The 15,743-nt window shown below is 41.9% G+C and overlaps 1 protein-coding gene across 6 annotated transcripts in view; it reads left to right on the top strand.

Annotated features, from left to right (window-relative positions):
- The window catches only part of EBF1 (EBF transcription factor 1), a 502,532-nt gene that overhangs the window by 309,193 nt on the left and 177,596 nt on the right, over nt 1–15,743 (top strand). For all 6 annotated transcript variants that reach the window (XM_061617505.1, XM_061617503.1, XM_061617502.1 and 3 more), the window contains exon 7: nt 11,220–11,301. In XM_061617505.1, coding sequence (XP_061473489.1) covers nt 11,220–11,301 — 82 coding nt within the window. The remainder of the gene's footprint in view (nt 1–11,219; nt 11,302–15,743) is intronic.

The raw sequence follows: 15,743 nt of genomic DNA, 5'->3' as shown, positions 1-15,743 counted from the left end.
CAATGGTAAACCACCTCTGAATACTGCTTACCACGAAAACCCTATTTGTAGGGTTGCCATAAGTCGGGATCAACTTGAAGGCAATCAATTTTTCTGCTACCCATTGCCACTGTGTTCTTTGAAATATCCATCTTGGCTGTTTAAACCCATAACTGGAATGTGGAGTTGTCTTCCTATGCAGTTTCCAACCTGAGAACACAGCACACACTTGTTGGTATACACACAGCTCTCTTCTTTTTGCCTTAAAGGAGTCAGAAGTCCTTCAGGGTGAGAAAGGTGCTAAGCAGTGAATGTTGCAGGTACATACTATATGTGAGAGAATTTCTCAAGATCCAGAATTGTTTTCTTCTTTAGCATGTTCACAAAACTTGGAATAGGTAGTGTGTAGCTTTCCTTTTATTCTAGACAGGTTTAAATTTGCAGCTGACACTTACATTGTAGAAGCTCCCCATGTTCCACTAGCTCTGGCAGTCTTACCACTGACATATTTTTGCAGGGATGAACTGTTCTTAGACATTTTCTCCAATGTGTGAGAACAAATGTGCTTTTCTCACCAGTGCTTAATTTCTAGTCTCTGGCCTGTTTGAAACACCACCTCCAAATCTAGAAGGCCTTTCTTCTAATATTGGAGAAATGGCAACTCTGTTTAGTGAAGGAAAGATGCTTTCCATTTGATTGGGGGCATTATAATCAGTCTAGCACTGAAAACAGCTATAGCTTCTGCTAGGTGTGAGTCTTGGTTTGCAGTGACACAGAACAAGCTCTGCTCCTCCCAGTCCATCATGTTTTCTGAGTCCTGATCCCAGCAGGCAATTCTCGAGCACTTCCCATTGTTTATTTACATGTTGCTTTTCTGCCTGGGGAATAACTTCGGTGTTACTATTTTCTGTGGTTGTTTCCCCCCTGGATGTGTGTGGCTGACATGTTAACATTTTGTATGATTAAAGAAATGGAACACAATACCCTGAGCACCCTACTCATAAACAGAGGCATTTTTTTTAAATCCTGGGGATGTGGTGCCTTTGTTTATAAGTAGGTTGCAAAATGTATTGTGTTCCTTCCTTGTGCAGATGATACCAAAGTAGTTTTGACAGATGTCATCTTGCTATTAAAATTGGAACTCTCATTTACACTACAATCCTATAAATGTTTAATCAGAAGTACTGTCCTATTACATTCAATGGGCCCTTTCCGCAGGTATGTTACACAAATAGTCTTTACATTTGGAGGTTTTTTTAAAGGATTTTTTAAAAAAAAGATGGAATTGGATGAAATTTGCAGACATGTTAGCGCCTTTTGAGGGGAATGAATACTGTCAAATTTTAGACTGATATGTGCAGGGTGTTTTATGCAATGGACATTTTTAAATTCTTTTGAGAGGAGGATAGGGATCAATTTTTGTGGTAGTGGTGGGGTTTGTATGAAGGTAGCATAAATTGTAGAGGTGCCCTTGGGTAAGTAACCTCAAAAAGTTCAGAAAGAAAGGTGCAGAGGTTTTTGAACAAGAGGAATATTCAAAGCTTGGGGAAGGTGGATTCACTTATCTCCCACCATGGTTTTGGAGGGAATTTGTATGACAGTAGCATATATCACAGACATGGCCCTAGATAGGTAAGTTGTAACATTTCAGAAGGATTGGTATAGGGATTAAAGAATTATAATGAATGAAAAACAGTTTAAGGGGGTTTTGTTTCCTGCTCAATTGACACCAACTTCCTTCTGCATCCATCCCAAAAGTACTGTTACTGGAAATAAAAAGGAAAGCCCTGGTAAAGCTATCCCCTGATTGGAAGCTAGAGGTGTCAGTCACAAGCTTATATCCTCTCCTGTCTCTCTCCACTTTCCCTCCTCCCCCTGTCCAGATGTGGAGAGCTTGGGGTAACAATTTTAAAGAATTGATTAAGAACATATTGGGATCTGAACTTCCTAATATTGCAAACTAAATCTGTGGTGTGTGTGTGTGTGTGTGTGTGTGTGTGTGTGTGTGTGTGTGTGCATTAATGTGTGTGCACACGCAAACTGTTTGGCATATATACATATAAAATATGAATTAGCATTATAACAAACAATTTAAAACAAACTATGAGAAGTTTGAAACCAGTGGATAAACCAAACTCTGATCCACACATTAGAACTGAAGTATGGATCAAGTCAGTTCTTATCAGAATTTCCAAAGAGCAAATTCTAATGTTTATTAGTGATTATTCCCAGCCAAGTATAAAATGTATCTGTTTGTGATTAGCCAAGGGATAGACAGCAGGATACACATCCATCGAAAATAACCCATGACAACCTTTCTATGAAGAAGCTCCTCCTTTCCTTCCATCCCCATCTTCATACTATCTACAAATCTACTCTGGTTTCACACATTCAGCATATGTCAAGAGATGTCATTTTTCACCTGTTTTATTTAATGTATATTTTCTAGTCTTTTTAACTGCCATTAGTTTGTTAAAAAGAAGTATTGTATCCCCATTTAGCAAAGAGCTTTCTTGGCCAATTAGCACATACACATGCCCCTGACATTCATGAATGCCTTATACGGCTAGTATGATAAATCTTTTCTGCATCTGTGGGGCCTGTTTAAACCACACTCTTGTCTCTGAGTAAAGATATTTTTAACTATTACATCCACCTCCCCTTCATGGTAATCTATTCCTTTAGGGAAGGGCAAGCCAAAGTGGTCAGCTGCTTGGCTCCTACATTCTGGAAAACTCTGAAGAATTCTCCAGCAAACCTCTGGGGCAAAGCAAACTTTCCCCCAAAGAATAAGGGCTTCTGAGAGACTTTGCCACATAAGGGCCTGTCAGAGGCTCTGAGCAGGCATCAGTTGACAGGGAAATCTTTGCCTCCCAACAGATGGCCAAGCTTTTCATTTCAGCAGGCAGGAGACTGATCTCAGGATTCTGCCAGCATTCCACACGGCAGGGCCAGCTTAGGGCAAGAGGGATCTAATGTCCATGCCCTTCATAGCTGGTGAGCTAAATGATGAGCTGTTGACAGGAAAGCCATCAAGTGCTCATCCTCAAAATGTAAGATCCTGAACTTCTTCCTCCTCTTGCCGCATTTTATTTTTCTTTGGTAGAATTAAAGACCTATTTGCTTGCCTCTCAAAATCCATTTTGGCACGAATACAAACCACCTCTTGGTGGCAAGCAGTTGTCTGGATTCTAGATGCCAGTATTTGTGCTGACAGTTCTTTCTACACATTCAGAGTCACAGCTGGCCATTAGAGACTTCAAAAGCCTCCCCCACCCCGCAAACACACAAACATTAGCTTGTGCCTGATATTGGATATCAGGATGTACTTGCTGGGACAATGCAGTAATTTATGCCTGTCTTTAATTTAGTGTAAACAAACAAAGCCCTTCCAGTCCCCTATTCAGCTATGCTGGGGCTGCTTTGTGTATTAATACACACACATTTTATTTATTTATTTATTAAAATTTTATACCGCCCCATAGCCGAAGCTCTCTGGGCGGTTCACAACATCAAAATATCAACATACAATTTAAAACCACACATTAATCAATTTAAAACATAACTCATTAAATTTCCAAATAAACCTATACTAAACTAAAATACTAAAATACTAAAAATACTAAAATACTAAATGCTACAATACTGAAATGCTAAAATGCTAAAATGCTAGAATGCCTGGGAGAAGAGGTAGGTCTTAACCTGGCGCCAAAAAGACAACAATGTTGGCGCCAGGCGTACCTCATCAGGGAGATTGTTCCATAATTCGGGGGCCACCACTGAGAAGGCCCTTTTTCTTGTTACCATCCTCTGGGCTTCCCTCTGCGTAGGCACCCAGAGAAGGGCCTTCGATGTTGAGCGCAGTGTATGGGTAGGTTCATATCGGGAGAGGCGTTCCATCAAGTAAAACCAGCACCTTGAATCGAGCCTGGAAACATATAGGCAGCCAATGCAAGCGGCCCAGAACCGGTGTTATATGTTCGGACCGCCTGGTCCGTGTTACCAATCTGGCCGCTGCATTTTGCACAAGCTGCAGTTTCCGAACCGTCTTCAAAGGCAGCCCCACGTAGAGCGCATTGCAGTAATCTAGTCTAGAGGTTACCAGAGCGTGGACAACTGAAGCAAGGTCGTCCCTGTCCAGATAGGGGCATAGCTGGGCCACCAACCGAAGTTGCTGGAAAGCACTCCGTGCCACCGAGGCTACTTGAGCCTCAAGTGACAGGGATGGTTCTAAAAGTACTCCCAAGCTACGAACCTGTTCCTTCAGGGGGAGTGCAACCCCATCCAGGACAGGTTGAGCATCCACCATCTGGTCAGAAGAACCACCCACTAACAGCATCTCAGTCTTGTCTGGATTGAGCCTCAGTTTGTTAGCTCTCATCCAGTCCATTGTCGCAGCCAGGCATCGGTTCAGCACATTGACAGCCTCACCTGAAAAAGATGAAAAGGAGAAGTAGAGCTGCATGTCATCAGCATACTGGTGGCAACGCACTCCAAAACTCCTGATGACCGCACCCAGCGGCTTCATGTAGATGTTAAAGAGCATGGGGGACAGAACTGACCCCTGCGGAACTCCATACTGGAGGGTCCAGGGTATCGAGCAATGCTCCCCAAGCACTACCTTCTGGAGACGACCCGCCAAGTAGGAGGAAAACCACTGCCACGCAGTACCTCCAACTCCCAGCTCAGCGAGCCTCCCCAGGAGGATACCATGGTCAATGGTATCAAAAGCCGCTGAGAGATCAAGGAGAATCAACAGAGTTACACTCCCCCTGTCTCTCTCCTGACAAAGGTCATCGTACAGGGCGACCAAGGCTGTCTCCGTGCCAAAACCAGGCCTGAAACCCCATTGAAATGGATCCAGATAATCAGTTTCATCCAAGAGTGTCTGGAGCTGGTCCGCAACCACTCGTTCTAGGACCTTGCCCAGAAATGGAACATTTGCTACCGGCCTATACTTATTAACTATTTCTGGGTCCAGGGAAGATTTCTTCAGAAGCGGTCTCACTACCGCCTCTTTCAGGCAGTTAGGGACCACTCCCTCTCGCAATGAGGCGCTAATCACTTCCCTGGCCCAGCCAGCAGTTCCATCCCTGCTAGCTTTTATTAGCCAAGAGGGGCAAGGATCCAACACAGAAGTGGTTGCACGCACCTGTCCAAGCACCTTGTCAACGTCCTCGAGCTGCACCAACTGAAACTCATCCAAAAAATCAGGACAAGGCTGTGTTCTGGAGACCTCATATGATTCAACTGCTGTAATATTGGAGTCCAAGTCCTGGCGGATGCAAAAGATTTTATCTTGGAAGTGCCTAGCAAATTCATTACAGCGAGCCTTAGTTGGTTCTACCATGTCCCTAGGGCCAGAATGTAATAGCCCTCGGACAATTTTAAAGAGCTCCGCTGGGCGGCAGATAGATGCTTTAATAGAGGTAGCAAAGTAACACTTTTTTGCCACCCTCACTGCCCCTAGATACAACTTGGTATAGGCACTTACCAGTGCATAATTGCATCCATCAGGAGTCCGTCTCCATCTGCACTCAAGCCGTCTCCTGTATTGTTTCATCGCTCTCAGCTCTGGAGTGTACCATGGAGCCGTATGAGCTCTACACAGGAGAGGGCGCACAGGAGCGATCATGTCAACTGCCCGGGTCATTTCTGTATTCCACAGTTCAACCAGGGTTTCGACAGGAGCGCCAGCCCTATCAGCCGGAAAACTCCCCAGAGCCCTTTGAAAACCATCCAGATTCATTAGTCTCCGAGGGCGGACCATCTTAATGGGTCCCCCACCCTTGCAGAGGGGAGAAGCCGTTGCAAGTCTAAACTTCAACAAGCGGTGATCTGTCCATGACAAAGGGACTGATGTAAGATTCCCCACATTCAGATCACCATCTCCATGTCCAGTTGTGAAAACCAAGTCTAGAGTATGCCCTGCTACATGTGTTGGGCCAATAGCATGTTGGGACAGCCTCATGGTTGTCATGGCGGCCATGAAGTCCTGAGCCGCCCCAGATAAGGTGGCCTCAGCATGAACGTTGACATCCCCTAGCACCAACAGTCTAGGGGATCCCAACAATATATCCGAGACCAGCTCCGTCAGCTCAGTTAGGGAGTCTGTTTGGCAGCGGGGTGGGCGGTACACCAACAGAATCCCCAATCTGTCCCCTTGACCCAACACAAGGTGCAAACACTCTAGACCAGTAGTCACATGGACAGGGTGCTTGGAGAGGGAGCTAGAACTCCTATAGACTACAGTGACTCCCCCTCCCCGGCCCTCAGGTCTACCCTGATGCTGAACCAAGTATCCAGGCGGGCACAGTTGGGAGAGACTGATTCCTCCCTGCTCACCCACCCAGGTCTCAGTTATACATGCCAGATCGGCCGCCTCATCCACAATTAAATCGTGGATGAGGGAGATCTTGTTATGTACCGATCTGGCATTTAAAAGCAGCATCCGGAGATCTGAGAGCTGGCTGATAGGACAACCAGCATACTTGTGGATGCGGGGAGGACCGGAACAAGACACAGTCGTTAGCTGCCTGGGTCAACAACGTCATATCTCCCTCTACCCGTCACTACACCAACTGGGGCCCCCTCAGATCTTCCCACACAAACCGGAATCCTCTCTCCTAGGCACATAATGCAGATCCACCCCCACACACACCACATGCACACACACACTCACACCACCCCCCCCACCCCTTACACAAGCAAGAGCCACATTCACATACTATATAGTAGAGACATTTGTATATTGGATATATACTCCCTGCATTCTGAAAATAGTATTAGCTATATTCTTATCTTCAAAGTAAATTGCCCTGTACATCTTCACTTAACAGCTTTCACAGATATTCCATAGTTTTCCCGAGTTATGCTAGGATTTCATGTATATAAGTTTGAGTTTTAGTTGAGACAGGCCTATGGTTTATTTTTTAAAGAATTGATCAGTTTTGACTTTTAAACCCAGTATCTGGGGCTAACTCTTCCTCAAACTCTTATTTTTATGGTCTATAGAAAATCATTTTTCTGCAGGTTTTATCTCTTTGCCTTATAATATACAACCTCACTTTTTGCAGAAATGTGTCAGGGTCATGGAACTACTGATTTGTGCATAGTTAGGAACTCAGACGTATTCTGCATTTAAGCATTTTGTGTGCTGCTACTTTTGTGAGCAAAGCTAAATCTCAGCTTCACTCCATCTTTCTTTTCCTTGGCTGAGTATACGTAATTTGCTTAAATGTGTCTTAATTACCATCCAGATAAGGAATTTGATTCAGTTGGTAGAATTTACAGACTGACTGGAAGTGTGCATTATTAATGCCAGGATCTTTAGAGTATATGCCATTAGATGACGATGATGATGATGATTAAGCCAGATTTTGGCTGAACATCAGGAAAAACTTCCTAACTGTTTGAGCGGTATGACAATGGAACCGATTACCTAGGAGACATTCAAGAGGCAGCTGGACAGCCACCTGCTTCAAGTTGGATTCCTGTACTGAGCAGGAGGTTGGACTCAATGGCCTTACAGGCCCTTTCCAACTCTTCGATTCTATGATTCTATGTTGTTGTTGTTGTTTGAATTTTTGTATCCACCTTTCCTTCCAAAGGAGCCCAGGCCAATAAAGAAAAAAAATATGGGAAAGAATTAAGACACTGAAGTTGCTGGGCAAATCAGACCCCTCTCCCTTTTTATCAGCTCTGTAGTTAGTTCTCTGTACGCTATTATATATGGCCCTTAGAGCTTATCGTTCATAGGGCACTGCTTCATCCCTGCAGATGGCACTAAGGACTGATCAGATGAGGTGTCTCCAACTTGAGGAAGGTAGTGTAGGAAAGAAAGGAGAATTTCCCTTTGTTTTGGGGCCCAGTGGCAGCCTGCTTTTCCCTTCATGTCACTCTACAGGTCCCAGCTAAACAAATGGTGATGGGAGGAAGAGGAAATGTACATTTGTGTGCCTGCTGGTGTTTGTAATTATGCATGAGTGTTTGTGGATGGAGCTCACTGAGTTGCCCTACCATATTTGGATTGGGTACTGTCCCTTTCCCTCCCCAGACCCCACTTCCAAAAGAACTCAGCTTATGCAACATGTTACCTTATGATAATTGATTACAGATTAAAGTTTAGATTTTAAATCAGCTTGATGCAGAATGTTGAAAAGGGTTCAAAACATTGTTATAAACAATATTTGGTTGGTCTGTTGACTCCAGCGTGCATAAAAGATTTTTTATATGCTTCACAGTATTTCTGCTAGTTAGGAAAAGAGTTAACTTCAGTAATGACCCTTAGAATGTAACCTATACTGAGATACTGTAATATTTTTTAAATAGTGAATTGATTGATTAATCAGTTAAAAGTAAGGCAGCTAATTGACTGCAACCTTTAATAAGTTGACAGCCCTAATTAATAGAAAATGTGCATTTGCTGGCAAAGTTAGTATAAGAAAACACATGTGAGGACTTCATCATGGCTGGCATTTTTAATCTTTTGTTTGAATCCACAGTAATAATGCATATGTAGTTGAGACATCACATACCACCCAGCTATAGCTATGTAATGTTGCCCCACCATTTGAATTCTGTTGGTTTTTTGTTTTTGTTTTTGGCTATGTATTGTTTTTGTTATTTGGGTAAAGAAAATCATGTCTCAATGCATGCTTCTTTATTTGTGTTAGCAACCAGGAAATTAAGAGCCGAATTTGTGGCTCAACTCTGAATGTCCCTTTATGTTTTATGTCTTGTAGCTAAACAAATCAGTACCTACCTATGTATTGATTGCTTTCATATGCTTACCGTAATACAGTAGTGGGTAATCTTGTTTCTGTTGAGGGCACATTCTGTCAGAGGTAATCTGTCAGCTGCCACATGCAGGCAGTGGATTGAACTAATTCTAACGATAGGCAGAGCCAGAGACAAAAGTGTTCTAGAACAGGTCTGTGGACCACCAGTGGTCCTCTAGCTTCATTCAGGTGGTCTGCAGAATGTCTGTATTAAATATTCATAATGATTTTCAATAGTATTTTTATTGCTTCTTTTATTTCTGATATTGTATTTTATTGTATTACAACTTGAATTCTGTGGAATGGAGATTGTAATATAATACAATATAAGACATAAAAGAAGCAATAAAAATACCAGTGAAAATCATTCAGCATCTAGCACAGTGCATTACAGTTGCTACAACGGGCAGAAAAAGCATTAAGTGGTCCATCAAGACTCTCAACAATTTTCAAGGGGTCCATGGGGAAAAAAGTTTGGAAATCACTTTTCTAGAATAACTAAAATGGAATAAAGGCCATCAGCTTAATTTTCACAATGGCTACCACAGATTAGAGCTCCCAGTTTTATTCAGGTCTACTCAGAAGTAACCCCCACTGGGTTTGATGGGGTTCTTCTCAAATATATATATAGAGGACATTTTTTTAGTACAATTGACCATACAGCTATTGTTCCAGAATGCAAATTAAAGTAATTACTTTCTAACTTTTGGCATGCACGCAGATGTGCAGCAGAAGCCTACTGATTTGTTTTCGGAGGGGTGAGGAGTATTTTCCCTAAGCCATACAACCAGAGGGGGAAAAAATAAAGCAACAATAACATCAGTACTGCTCCTTCTAAAACTTAATAGAAATAGGGGAAGACAACAGTTTAAAAAGCCAGGAGCAATAATGAGTAAACAAACAGAGAGGAAGAAACTGTGATGGGATGGGAGAATGGGGCAACTTCAGGAGGCACCAGGAGTTTATCAAAATGTCCCCGCCCCCAGGCTTCAGGCTGCTCACCTGTGCTGTAATCAGTGCTATACTTTAGACCAGCCTTTCCCAACCAGTGTGCCTCCAGATGTTGTTGGACCACAACTCCCATCAGCCTCAGCCAGCATTGCCAATGGTCAGGAAAGATGGGAATTGTGGTCCAACAACATCTGGAGGCACACTGGTTGGGAAAGGCTGCTTTAGACAAATCCTCTTCAACTTTCAGATCTGGGAACCACATTTAATCCCAGTCTACAACTCTTTTTCATTCTTTCTCTTTTTAAAAATCAACAGCAGAAAGAGAAAAAGGTGTTGGTGATACTTAACCAGTTGTGGGGTTATGACCAAAATAATCTGTTGCCCATTCCATTCTCCTTCCTGATCCAACAGCTGGGCTGTGAATTTATTCATAGCCATTTACACAAAGCTGAAATTCTGCCTTTTTGGAAGGGGGAGGCTAGTTTCTCTTCCCTCCTTTCCCTTACTGCCCATCTAGCTGCTTGTTGGGGTTTCAAATTCTGAAAAAAAAGAGCAGTGTATCCTACAGCCTTTGCTGCTCTATGTATACTCCTTTGGACCAGAGTCCAATTACACTGTTTGGTTTCAATGACGGAATACTAGCTTTCTTGATCTAGTATTTAGTGCAGGAATTAATATTTGTATTTATTTGTACTGGTTTTCTGGTCTGGAGGTTTACCTTTTATAGAGTTCAGGTGTTGAAGCCTAGTGGTCACATCTACCACTGTAATTGCCAACCACCAAAATCTTTGCCTTTATACACCTCATACTTTTTAAAGGAACAATTGGGGAAAAATAATAGAAGTGACAATTTTTATGTTAATAAATATGTATTAAGATGGTTGTAGTGGCAGTGGTCTGAAACTACAACAGAAGATGCAGAGCCACAGGGGATGGAAAGAACAACTCTGAAAGCTTACCATGAGAGAACATGTAGTGTTTAATGCCTTAGCTGAAGTCATATACCCTGCCCTATATAGTATTACATGCAAGAAAGTTTCTCATTATAAATACAGTTTAGAATTCTGTAAATTATATGTGGGAACCAGAGTTGGTATGTGACAGTGAAAAATATACCAATTTGTCATACCAAAGTGCACAACTTTTTTAAGTAGTAGGGAAATGTACAATATGAAGTCATCAGTTCTGGAATTATTTAGTTGTGACTTTCAGCCATCAGACCCCATGGAAATGGCTTGTTCATTTCTCCTCTGTTACCCTTCTTGTGTGACAAAAGTTTCAAGCAGCATGTTTAAGAACACTAATAGCCAGATTGCTTTTGGCAGCACTGTTTTCTTTTACTGATTTCTGTGGCTTAGTGCTCTGGTGCATTAGACCTGGATGAGAACAGTCTTTATCCATGTCATACATGTGGGCAGACAATTAAAAAAAATGCTGGATGAGCAAGGGAAATATTGGGGTAAGTTGTGAACAACTTGTATACTAAATACAATCTCTCTTTCTCAACAGGTTCTTCTTGAAATTTTTTCTTAAATGTAACCAGAACTGCCTAAAAAATGCAGGAAACCCTCGAGACATGCGGAGATTTCAGGTCAGTGCCATTTCCTCCCCATAAGATGAATGTTTTAAATGATGTGGGCTAGGAAGATTTTCAAGCTACATAACCTGATTAAGCAGTTATATCTGGCAATTGCATGTTTTACGTTTTATCATTGTTCTCGGTATTGTGGTGGTTTGATTTTTATCTGATTTTTGTGAGCTACTTTGGGTCCATATTTGATGAAGAAAGGTGGGATATAAATTATAAAAATAAAAAATAGTTGGGAGCTGTGAAAATTTGCAATGATTTGCTTTTTGTAAGCCATCAGCGTTTCCCCTGCAATCACAAGTGTGAGAATGTCACTTCTAGAAAATGGATCAGAATATTCTTTATTACAGCTCTTTGGGCTTGTTAACCCCCTCCCCTCAATACTTGGGAGCAATTCAGAAGGGAATGATGCCTCAGATATTAACAATGACAAAACAAGATCTATCAAGAATTTGCCATTTTAAAAAAAAACTTATTACAAGATGAGGCATGAGAATAACTCAATAAATTGGAAGTGGATGCTAGATTATAGGACTGCCTGAAGGGATACTGATACTAATTCTCAAGAAACTTTGATTTCATAAACTAAAAGGAATTATTTTACCTATTTGCCTATTTCTAGTTCTAAAAACTAAACTGAGGATATTATTTTATTCATTATTTCAAGTCTGCACTATCTGACAACCCTGTTTCTCTGCTGTCGAGTTCAGTCCTAACATCTCTTGCCCATGTGGATGATGTTTGTGTGGATTTCGAATGGGAGGCATATGTTGCTCCCCACTGGCCTCCATCGGTGGAGAAGAGCAGCAGGGAGGGAGCCTCTGCTTCTGTGGAGGCCCCAGTTTTAGTATAACAGGTGGAAAACTGCCACTGCCAGTTCTCCCACCAGTAGTAGCCAGTGGTGACCCTCACAATGGGGTGCAAGAAGATCCAAAGCCTCACAAATCCAAAGTGTCTGATCCTTGGGCACCTCTATTGTGCCCCCCACCCCTTTTGCGAGGCAGGAGTTTGGATGCAGTGGTCAATCTGTTACTCCACTCCATACCTCCATGGACAGGATTTGTATTGCTCTGTTATAGAGCCACAGCTGACTACCATATATGGCTACTACCGTGCCCTGTTTAGCTTGATAAGGCACAAATTGTGTAAGCTTCACCTTTTTGGATTGGTGGCTTATCCTATCTCACAGTGTCACACCATGTAGTATAAGACAAAGGAAACAGAGTGATAATGAGGGACAAAAAGAAAAGACAGAATTATCCATCCCATTATGGACTTCAGCAGGGCCCAAGTAACCCATACCTCCCAACAAAGGTACCGACTGGACATATTGCTCTAAATGTACAGTGTGAAGATCACAAAAAAGTGCTGAAACAAACAAAACTTTGTTATCTGCCTGTATGAAGACTTCCTCTTCAAGAAGAAACACTACAAAACTCACGTCTCTTCCAAATGCAGTGAGCTGCTTGAATCTTTCATGTGAATTATCCATAAAGCATGCCAAAAGACAGAGGTGAAACAGCCTGCCCAAATTTGTTTTTATATCATGTCATGAGATTAAAAGCAATAAATTACACAAATACAAATAAAATATGGTCAGTTTTGATGGACAATCTCTATTAAATAATGCAGAGGACAAGACAGTAACAAAACTTTGATTTTATGTATGCCTTCAGCGTGCGAAGTATGGGAATGGGTTACGACTGTCTTAAGTCCATATAAATGTTGATCACCTTTATTGTTAACCAACATTTCAAACTTTTATCTAGATCATAGGTGGAATCTAGATTGAGGTAGAATAGAATTATTAGGCTAACAGTACAATCTTGTGCATGCCTTCTCAGAAGTACATCTACAATTAAATGGGACTTATTCCCAAGTAAGTGGTTATGGGCTTGCAGCCTAAGACTACACTTCTAAATACACTTATAAGTAGAAAGCCTCAATGAAACAGTAGGATTTCCTTCTGAGTAAACATGCATAGGATTGCACTGTTAATGATGCACTTCTTGATGATCAGCATGTCAGATAATTAAGAAAAATGTAAATTGAGATAACTTCCAATTGTTTCAATATGTTAAATTTAGAGATTGCTTAAACATGGGGTAACAATGGAACATTGATAACAGTTTTAGCTGACTTTGAAAAGTTAGTAAATACTAATTACGTTCTTAAAGGACTATTATCCAAAATTTATTGTCAATAGTTCTGTTAATTACCACTCTGGACTTAATTTTAAGCTAAGTTGGAAAAATTCTTGATAGAACTATTATAATGTATGATTGGAACATAATCTTTACTAAAGGTTTATTAAATTCAATTTCTATACTATGAAAGAGAGTAATTATAAAATGATTTGTGGGTGGTTCCCCACTGCACATAGGTTAGACAGCATATATGGTTCTGTTACACGCAACTGTTGGAGATAGTTTCTCCTCTGCAGATTTTCTATTTATTTATTTAAAACATTTTTATACCTGCCTTTTATCAGTGATTTCAAGGCAGTTTGCAGAAATAAAAACAAATAAAGCAGATAATATTGGGAGCTCCCAAAAGTGGGTGCATATGAGAAGTGTGAAATGAGAAGACCTGGTGACATAGCTGTTAGGCATTTCTGACTCAGCCCAGACTTACCAACTTCCAGCACAGGGACTACCTGATGCTGGCTCCAGACTGAGGGAGGATTGAAAGATGGCCCTGCCACAAGACTCAAGAAGGACCAGGAGACAGCGAAACCACCAGGTACAGAGAGTGACTGATAGACATTTATCCCAGGCAAAATGTCAGGGAGAAACATGTTACCACCTGATAGACGACATCTGCCCCCCTCCCCTGCTCTGATTGGGTCTTGCATTCCTAGAGTATGAGGGTAGAGAAGAAAACCCAATGGTGCAACAGTAAGGCATTTCTGAGTCATCCCAGACTTACCAACTTCTGACATTGGACCCAGGACAAGGGCAACTTAAACACTGGCCCTGTCATGGGTGGCAGGTTGGGGAGGAGCCACAGGAGCAGGGGTAGACCCATTTGAAGGAGTGTTTTTTTCTGGGAGGTTGTGACTGAGTGAGAGGCAGGTAGCTGTGTAAAGGGGAATGTTTCAAAGTGAGAACCTAGGCTAGAATGGGATGGTTTACACCATCAGCACTCCCTGGGTAAGACTCAGGGGCAGGGTGCAGACAGTGGTAAGTTGATGTCCTGGGTGAGAGACTGACATCAAGTTGGGGGATGTGCCCATTTACCCAGCAGGCCTGGTGGGGCAGGTTGGTCCAAGCTTGTGCACATCTGCCTGTGATTATCTTGCCACATAGCACTTTTCACTTTAATGGTTAATTGGTGTTTGCTTTGATTACTGTATATGTTCTATTGTACTCTATTGAGCTCATGCATTTGGGGATAGCTATTGCACCTTGGTTTTCTGCATTTTGGATGTTCATAGAGCACTTACCCTTTGCTGTTATTGTTGATGCTTAAAGCACTTGTAGTAGTTTTTTTTTTTATGGTGGAGGAAGCTGGTGATTATATGCCAGGGTGGAGGGAGACAAGGGAGTGAAGTGGTGGTGCCAGTATTGGCAGGGCAAAAGGAGGTATGGCGCTAGAAGATTTTTATTTTATTTTTATTTATTTGTTTACATATGTATCCCACCTTTCCTCCAAGGAGCTCAAGGTGGTGTACCTCCATCTTGGTTCCTCCAAGGAGCTCAAGGTGGTGGTTCTCCCCTCCTCATTTGAGGTAGGTTAGGCTGTGAGATAGGTTAGGCTGAGAGGTAGTGACTGGCCTAAGGTCACCCAGTGAGCTTCATGGCTGAAAGAGGATTTGAACCCTGGTCTCCCAGGTCATAGTCCAACACTCTAACCATTATGCCACACTGGCTAAATAGTCAGTCAAGTAAGAAGCGGCAGACTTCTCAGCTAACAAGGTTTGGTTGCCATGCCACCCAGCCAGCCAGCACTGCAACTTCATAGTGCTGTTATTCAATGACAAGTCAGTCCACAATAAAACATTCCTCATCTATGATCTGAACATGGAGGTGGCAGCTGACTTGGCATACATTACTGAGACCTGGGTGGATGAGCTGGGCAGGTCAGATTTGAACCTGTTCTGTTCTCCTGGGTGTATTTGCTATATTCAGGTATTCTTTTTTTAAAGATGTTGCTGGGAGTTTGTTGTCTCAAATTTTTCTAAGCTGTATTTTAAAAATAGGATTAAATATTAAAAGAGATGAAGCATATGGCAACATATGATTTACCTTTAGATCTGCTTTTGGTTTACTAAATGGGCATGTCTCATTCTTTAGAAACTGCTCAGTTATTGACAGCAGCTAAAAGTGTAGCTGTTGAAAACTGGCACTGTTCCAACCCAAAAAAAGGAAGGGATGGGTACTTAATATGTGACCCATTGTACACAGGTCTAAGCTTATTGAGATGATGAAATGTAAAGATGGAAG

Source organism: Rhineura floridana, chromosome 3, assembly GCF_030035675.1.
Source record: "Rhineura floridana isolate rRhiFlo1 chromosome 3, rRhiFlo1.hap2, whole genome shotgun sequence".
Classification (NCBI taxonomy): domain Eukaryota; kingdom Metazoa; phylum Chordata; class Lepidosauria; order Squamata; family Rhineuridae; genus Rhineura; species Rhineura floridana.
This window is presented reverse-complemented; position numbering and strand designations above follow the sequence as displayed.